General features: G+C 40.2%; 1 protein-coding gene across 6 annotated transcripts in view; it reads left to right on the top strand.

Annotated features, from left to right (window-relative positions):
* Nucleotides 1-8,360, top strand: part of tle2b (TLE family member 2, transcriptional corepressor b) — a gene marked incomplete at its 3' end in the record, with an annotated part of 117,703 nt that overhangs the window by 59,916 nt on the left and 49,427 nt on the right. For all 6 annotated transcript variants that reach the window (XM_014014183.1, XM_014014182.1, XM_014014181.1 and 3 more), the window contains 1 exon segment: nucleotides 1,977-2,021. In XM_014014183.1, coding sequence (XP_013869637.1) covers nucleotides 1,977-2,021 — 45 coding nt within the window.

Genomic DNA, 8,360 nt, shown 5'->3' with positions numbered 1-8,360 from the left:
TGCTATTTCAGCTGACGTTTTGGCCAAATGGCATTCACACTTGCATTTTCGTAGGAAATGCAACTTCTCTAGTTATTATTATTATTGTTACTATCTTCTTCCGTACGTTTTTTGGCACCTATCTCCTCCCGCAGTTTTTGTCCGATTCGTACAATTCATATATCAAAACGTCGGGCTCATTAATGCCATGCCTGCTATATCTCCGGGGATTTCAGCTACTTATACTTTTTTAGCTATTTCACTTTTTTTGCTGATTTTGGCCCCATTGACTTTGAATGGGGCTTTGTTTCAACTGCTCTAAACATCTGAAATTCTTCATAATTCTTCACAGCTTTTCACATATTTTGCTTTGGTTATGCTTCCTCTAAATTTATCATGCTAGTTTTAGCTTTTTTTGATAACTTTAGCTGTTTTCTGCTATTTCAGCTAGAGATCTGCTACTTTCTGCTATTTTCCTGCTTTTTTATGCTAYTTCTCTGCTTTTTCCTGCTAATTTGGACATTTTATGCTTCTTACAGTTGCTTTCTGCTACATTAAGCTATTTTCAACAAATTTAGCTACATTTTAGCTGTTATTAGCCAAAGTTAGCCTTCAAATGTAGTTACTCATTTTTTTGGAGCTACTTCGACTTAATTCGGCTCAGTCCAGCAAAATTGTGCTCCTTATGCATCGTTATGCTAATTAAAACCTTAACAGCTCCTTTTTAGCTGTGTCACTGAAAAGTTCGGCTGTTTTACCTATTACACTTGAAATTATCACTTTTTCAGATTTTCATGGGGTTTTTTCCTAGYAATTTTAATTTTTTACTTCCATTTCACCATCTGGGTGCTACTTTCAACTTGAGTCTGCTACCTTTAGCTTTTAGCTTACGTTTTGCGCAACAGGCATTCACCCTTGCATTTTCGTAGGAAATGCAAATTCTCTAGTTGCTTTTATTGTGATGGAACCTGAGTATATTTTTCCTTATCATGTGCCAACGTGAATTGTGTTTTAACAGTGAGAGAACCTAACGTGTGGTGTCTGAATCTCTTAGTTTCTGTTTTCGTCACGTTTTAATATTAGGATTCATGCCAACCCGTATTTTACCTCTTTTCCTTTTCTTTTTTGTCAAGACCCTTGTCGTCTTCCCCCATAACTCAAGAATTCACCGACAACCGTTCCATGACAAAATTAAAGTTTGTTTTTGTTTGCATGTTGTTTTTTTCCCCACCGTCACACTGGCGGGGCAGTACCAGATGTGAGCAGTGTAACGCCATGTGGGAACCATCAATGTTATCGAATGCATTAGCATTCAAAAGTTTTAACGAAACAAGAAGAAACTCACTGAAGGCTTTTTCTTTAATAAAAGCAACATTTTTCTCTCTCCAGTCATACATTTTCTTTCCTTTAAGCTTACATGTAGTTATGATACAAGTCCTAATATTCCAGTCACATTGTGTTTTCATGCAGATTTACACTTTTGCATCCCGATGTTTTATTACAAATAACCAGGCACTGACTCCTGCTTAACGCCACAGGTGTGGAGGGGAAAAAAGGGGTTTGTTTGCATGCATTACTCACACAGATGTGGGGACACAATCTTCATTATTCTGATGCCATACATTATTATTCATTGGCACACCTACTTACACACCAGCAGTGAGAAAAGCAACATCCACACAGTCATGCTCATTTGACTTGCAGTACCTGGGCAAAAATAGTAAAACTGGTTTAAAAAACTTCTCCCTGACTCATGGACACAAAAACACACACTGAGCCAGTGATGCCACATAACTTTCACCAAGACCTCATTACATTGATACACACACACTCCTATTATTTCATTCTTTTTATTTCCCCTGTCTTTCAAGGAAACCGCAGTGATAAATGGCAACATATGCCAAGAAACAGATGTTCAATTGGAATTGTTGTGTAAAGCTGAGTGTGTTGTGAACAGAATGCCAACGACTCTCTGTCATATGTTTTTGTCTCTGCAGTACTACGAAATGTCCTACGGCCTCAACATCGAGATGCACAAACAGGTGAGAAAAATAATATTTGCTTTGTTTGGGTGGGTTTGTTTTGTCAGATTGTTGCTGGGATACTTGGAGCTCAAGTGTGAAGTGTGTGTGTGAAATTTGACTTTACATCAACAGTCATTGCTCACAAGTTGTTGTTTTCTTATTATTATTTTTAAAAGCTCCAGTAACTTCTATTAGTGTGAATAACTCACTTATGACCATGTCAGAATTTAGCTTAGAATCTGCAGAGATGATTGTAGTGTTTTCTGAGGTCAGTTGTCTGTACTGGTCAATTTGAACTGGACTGGCTTCAAAAGCAAATCAGTTCTAAATGAACAACCAGTAATTGTTTACTGAAGGTTTTATTCAAATTCGTAAGGTGGTTCAGGAGAGAGATTGCCAACAGACAAACCTGACTCCAAGAAGTTACTGCTAAACCTTTTAACAAAAATCTTGAAATTAGGTAAAATTTATTTATATAGATATAAACTCACAAAGTTCTTCATGATAAAAGCAAGAAAAATGTAAAAGCATATTAACACCACATACACAAGTAAACAGGGTGTAGATTACGCACATCAAACGCTCACACAACCAGCTAAAGCCTATTTGAAAAAAAAAAGCCTTTAGATGTTTTGTGCAATCCTTTAGCAGTTAGATTACATGTTGGGGAGTAGCTACTACCACACCCAGTGTTAGGTCAATTTCAGATTAATTGACTCAGGTATAGACTTTTTTTTCATGCAATTTTTATGAAATTTTAGAAACCACATTCCAAAAGAAGAACTTAAAAAGGCAAAACAAGGGAACAACAGGTGGTATTATAGCACAGTGCTTTTCATAGTGGGGGCCACCACGGGGGGCTTCAGAAAGCTGAAGGGAAGTAAAGAACAACCAGTTCAATGGACATTTTCTGAACTATACGTCACAGTTTTTGTGACAAAAGTTTTGTCACAAAACATATAAATAAGGTTTGGATTTACCAGCTACAGTTGGTGGTCTTCATTCTCCTCTGGCTCTGGGTCAGACTCTGGCTCTAACATGGAAGGCTGGATGGACAAGTCTTCTGTTGTTCACATCTTTGAATTCATTTGTAAATAAAAAGTTTCTGTGCTGATATAGTCATAAACCCCTTTATTAAAGAATGGACCACTCTGGAAGCTGGAGGGTAGCGGGCGTGAAGCACCTTGTTTAGATTTAAAGAGACAGCCTCAAAACAAGTTGATCTGAGAAACACCTCAGAAAAGGGGTGAAAGGGGGGCTTGTGGAGTTACAATAAGGAGGAAGTCAGACTAAAGCATTTCAGTTCCACTTTATATAGACCCCAACTGAATGATTTAAATGTGAAAAAAGGATTTAAAAGCATGACATGTCTCCTTTACATTAAGTTGTCTTTGGAAGTCTTCTTGAATTGAGATTACTATAAAAAAATAATCTGATGCATCCGATGATGATTTTTTATAGAGTTGTATTAAATTTAGAAGTTTAAGAGATATTTAGTGAACAAAGACAGACAGGACTGGGCAAAAACATTATCACCCACCTTCCCTTTCCTGCAGTAATAAAGTGAGCAAATCATGAGCAAAGTGTCCATTATAACACGATCATCTAAAACAGTTCAGAATATACCATAAAACAGTCATTATTTTCAGGATGAAGACTAGATCTGAGGGCAGGCGCGGTAGAGAAAAGGTCGTTGTAAATTTTCTAACGTTGCCACTTGTCCTTGCCGGTATTCTTGAATGAAGACATTTGTCTCTCAAGCAGAGTGTGCACTCAGGAGCCCGTGGCTGCTTGTCAGTCCCCCCGCTAATTGCTGTCTGGGTCACGCTTGCAGAAGAGGAAGACAGTGAAATTGCGTTCAGAGAGACAGGCAGACAGCCAGATAGATGTCGAGGCAGAAGGACAAAAAGGCAGACAAGCAACCTGTTCTAGTTTGATAGAGCTCCGTGCAGATAGACAGAATCATTATCCAGCTGAATGGCATTTCCTTTAAGGTGACTGCCTGTGCGTCCCTCCCTCCCTCCCTCCCTGCCTCTCTGTATCTATCTATCTGTCATGCTAACTGGCTCTCTGTGGTGGAGTCAGACGCTGTCACAGAGGACAAGACAAGAGGGGGTTTATTTTTCACTTTTACAATGAGCTCCTTGGCGTACACCTTCAGAAAGCAGCTCATTGTTTGAAGCGGTCCCTGAGACGCCTTCGAATGAAAGGCTCCGTGCTCTGCTCTTTAACCTCATAATCTTTGTGTCATTTAGCGATCAGGATAATTATAGCAGAGACATATCAACCACCGGCTTTCTGCACAAACACTGTGTGCAGTGTAGACACAGCTGATATTACCCTGCTGCCTTAAGTTGCTGCGTTTCTGGCGTTAAGAAAGAGCATGTTCGGTTAAAGTGCTGTTTAAATCTCAGATCAAACCATTTTATGAGGGACTGACCCGTCTTGTCGATGCTATCTGGCCATGCGTGTCTTTATTTAAACGTGCTGCAGCTGAGTGTTTGTGTGGCTGGTTGTTGGTTTTGTGGTCTGGCACATAAATCAACAGATGGGTTAGACTCCAGTAACCCTCAGCAAAACTAAAGGTGGTTTCTCACTGAGCTGCGACTGTTGGAAACTAAGTTGATGACTCAACAATGTGAGACTGTTGTGAGAAAATGACAATTTCTTTAGTTGAAGTTTCCCTGACTTCTGAGTTTTGGCGACCAAGCATCCAGCAAGTCGTGTGGCCACTTTGGAGGGCCAAATTTTCAAAAACCATGACTTTGCTCAAGGCTGAGCAAATTGTTCTGGGGGCCATCTTCATCCACGTCACACCTGTCTTAGCCAACTTTGTACAGTTTGTCAGCCACTCGCGTGTTATTTAACCTACTGGAGTTCACATTAGAGATGAAAATAAACAGATTTGGATGAGTTTTTCCAATAATAATTGTTGATCATGCATCAAGTGGAGGAGTTTAAGTATCTGGGTGTCTTGTTCACGAGTGATCAACAGATTGGGATGTTGTCCTCAGTATTGAGGGTGTTGCTTCAGTCAGTCGTGGTGAAGAAAGAGCTGAGTTGAAAGACAAAGCTGTTGATTTACTAATCTGTCTATGTTCCAACCCTCATGTGGTCATGAGGGGTGGATCATGACTGCAAGGACAAGCGGCTAAAATTATCTTCCTTTGTGGGGTGACTAGGTTCAGCCTCAGAGACAGGGTGAGGAACTCCATCATCCAGGGGGAGCTCAGAATAGAGCTGCTGCTCCTCCGTGTCGAAGAGTTACTTGAGGTGGTTCATCTGATTATGATGCCTCCCTTTAGAGGTGTTCCACACACATCCCACTGGTGGGAGGCCCCTGAGAAGACCCAGGACTCTCTGAAGTGATTATATCTCCTCTCTGGCCTGGGAAAACCTCGGGGTCCCCCAGGAGGAGCTGGAAAGTGTCTCAGCAGAGAGAGCTGTCTGGGTTTCTCTCCTGAACCCRCTGCCTCCCTGACCTGATCACGGATAAGTGGCAGGAGAAGGAGATGAAGATGATTGATCATTGGTGCGTTTTGTTGGCCTGGACGTTTGCCTCGCACGCTTTCTGTCAGAGGAAAGCTTATATGCTACATGTCTCACTCTAGAAATGACTTTGAGACTCCTGCCACAAAACTGAGAAAGGTTTGAGACACTTTAAACAACTTTGCAAATGTTTAAAAAATGTGTGTGTTTAAATAAAGCATAAAGGTTGCATGCCTTGGTGACTAATGCAAGAAAATGAAGACAAACGTTTAGACAATCTGGTCTCCAATTAGTTGTCAACAATTGCAGTCTAGTGAGATACTACATTAAGATGGTAAAGAAAATGGCTGAATAGATATTTTTAAAGCCATTGACACATTAGGAGTTACACATTAAATGAAGTATTTCAGATAATGTGCTTAAAATCATACAGTTGTCCTGTTTTTGCACTTAAAATGATATCACTCAGTGTTAATGTAACATTGTTAATTAGCTTTGCCATTTTTTTTCACCCAACTTCAACTAGATAATATGCTCAATATCATAGTCTTTAGAAAAATAGTCAAAGCTTTTCAGTTGTTGATTTTTAATTTTTTTACTATCCCTATTTGTAAATGTTTAATTGAGTGTAAGAAATGTCAAGAATCATAGTACATAATACATGTACTACGGTCATTTTCTACTTTAAGATAAATTAAAATAATTTTTCTCCAACTGAAAGTACAACATTGTCACTGTCAGACTAAAACTTTGTATCTCCATTTCCTTCATTTTCTTATGTCCAAATTCCATTTTTCTGACTGCATCATACAAATCCAGGTTAAAAAGAACGTCATGGTTGAATAACTGTTTTGTACTGAACAGAGTGATAAACTTTGATCACCACAAGACTAACACTGGACTCTGCAGCAAGAGTGCCGATAAAAGACCCAGAGGGAGGAAGTGAGATGGCTAATAGCAAAGCCAAGCTGAGCTGTATTGTCTTTTCTTGTTGCCAAAAAGAGAAAACCTAGAGGGTTTATAGAGGCAAGGTGGCCAAGTAAGTGGTGAGGGTGGAAAATAGRATGAGCAGAAGGAACGGAAAAAAAGTATAGTAATGATGACAGGAGAGGAAACAGCTATGTTCAGGAAAATAAGAGACATAGAATGATGTCAGAAACAAGCGAAGATGAAGCAAAAAGAGCCAACAGGAGGAAGATGAGTTATAGAGAAAAGGCAGAGCAGGTATGTCTGGACAAAGAGTGAAAAACAAGTGGAGGAAAAAAAGGAACAACGAGAAGAGTTAAAGAGATGAGAAGATGAACATGAGACGAGCTGTCAAAATAAAGAAACAGGAAAAAAAAAAAAAGAAATTGAAGCTGAAGTTAAAACTGAGTCCAAAAGAAGAAGGTACCAGAGGATAATATAGAATAAAACATTAAAAAACTACTTAAAAATGAGAAAAAGACAGAACAGTGGATTACAAGAAGGTATAGAAAAAAGTTACAAAAGCAGGAGTTTGATTAAAAAAAAATTAGGATTCTCATAAGTGTACAAGAAGGGAAAAAAAAGGCTCAGCAGAAGACAAAAAGAAAACTGTTAGCAGAGAGAGGAACTGAAAAAAAAAAGACAGCCGGGATGAGAAGGGAAACAGGAGAAAAAGATTAATTGAACGGATGAAAAGGAAGAGGGTAAACAGGAAGGCTGGAGCTTCAGAAGTGACAGAAAAAGACCTCATAGAGCAGACGAAGCGGAAAAAAGAAAAAAAAAGAACTGGAGATGAAAATTAGAGCCAAGAAAAGAAAAGCAATAGAGGGAAAAGGAATGAAGCAGGGGGGGAGACGCTCAGAGAAAGACATCAAGGGAGGGAAGGAGGGGGAGATTTGAGCTGCAGCAAGAAATAATGAATCATGAATAGATTTAACAGTATCTGCTCTTATTTCCTCTCCACCTTTCCTTCCCCACCCACCCTCCCAGCTTCACTCCTCACATCTTGAGATCCCTGCTCCTCCGTCTCCTGCTCCGGCACACACTCCGTCATTATCAGCGGCAGGGCCGTCTCATGTCCCGGCATTAATTGAGCTGTAACAGTCATCTYTTGCCTTCCCACCCTTCCTCTGATGATTTTCTCTTCATTTTCCCCTCCTTTTCACATTATAAACTTCTCTCTTTCTCTTCATCTCCAGCCTCTTCCTCTTTGTCTGTTTATGATTGGGTCCAAACAGTGTAACGGCACGGGGAAAGATAACATCTCCTCCTTTCTTTTCTAAGCTGCATGGATACGGCAACTTGCATGCACACACACCACATTATCTCACTTGGTTCGCTTCCATTATCATATCATATATTCATATATACTGAATCCCCCAGGAGCAGCGAGGGAAGCTGTAAGGACTTTCTGCAGTTGTTCTATATTCATTGGTATAGCACTTCTGGGGCCGGAGCAGTTATTGCTCGGATCCCCAGCGACGTGCATAAGCACAACATGTAAATTCCCCTGACTTTGTAATTCAGCAGCGCACCGTGGCTCACAGTTGTTGGATCAGGAGACTTTACAAATGTGAGAATGTGCTGCTGGTGTGACGTGTGTGATGATTAGATTTGAGTTTTTTTTTGTGCAGCATGCTAATCGATGCAGCAGGACACAGGGGGAGAGATCTCTGTTAGATCCGGTTGGATCTTTGCCCTGAATTAGCTATAATGGTGCGTTCACACCAAACGCGATTTCAGCATCAGGAGCCTCAGGTTTACATGTAAAGTCTATGGTGGACGCGCTTCAATCAGCGTCGGAAAGTGCTGCGGCACTAGAGCAGTGTCAGTGTCCTGACAGGAGATATCCACACCAATGCATGGCAGCGGCTCATCAGACTGGACTCTGGACAAAAATAG

The sequence above is a fragment of the Austrofundulus limnaeus genome, unplaced genomic scaffold, assembly GCF_001266775.1.
Source record: "Austrofundulus limnaeus strain Quisiro unplaced genomic scaffold, Austrofundulus_limnaeus-1.0 Scaffold111, whole genome shotgun sequence".
In the NCBI taxonomy this organism is placed as follows: domain Eukaryota; kingdom Metazoa; phylum Chordata; class Actinopteri; order Cyprinodontiformes; family Rivulidae; genus Austrofundulus; species Austrofundulus limnaeus.
This window is presented reverse-complemented; position numbering and strand designations above follow the sequence as displayed.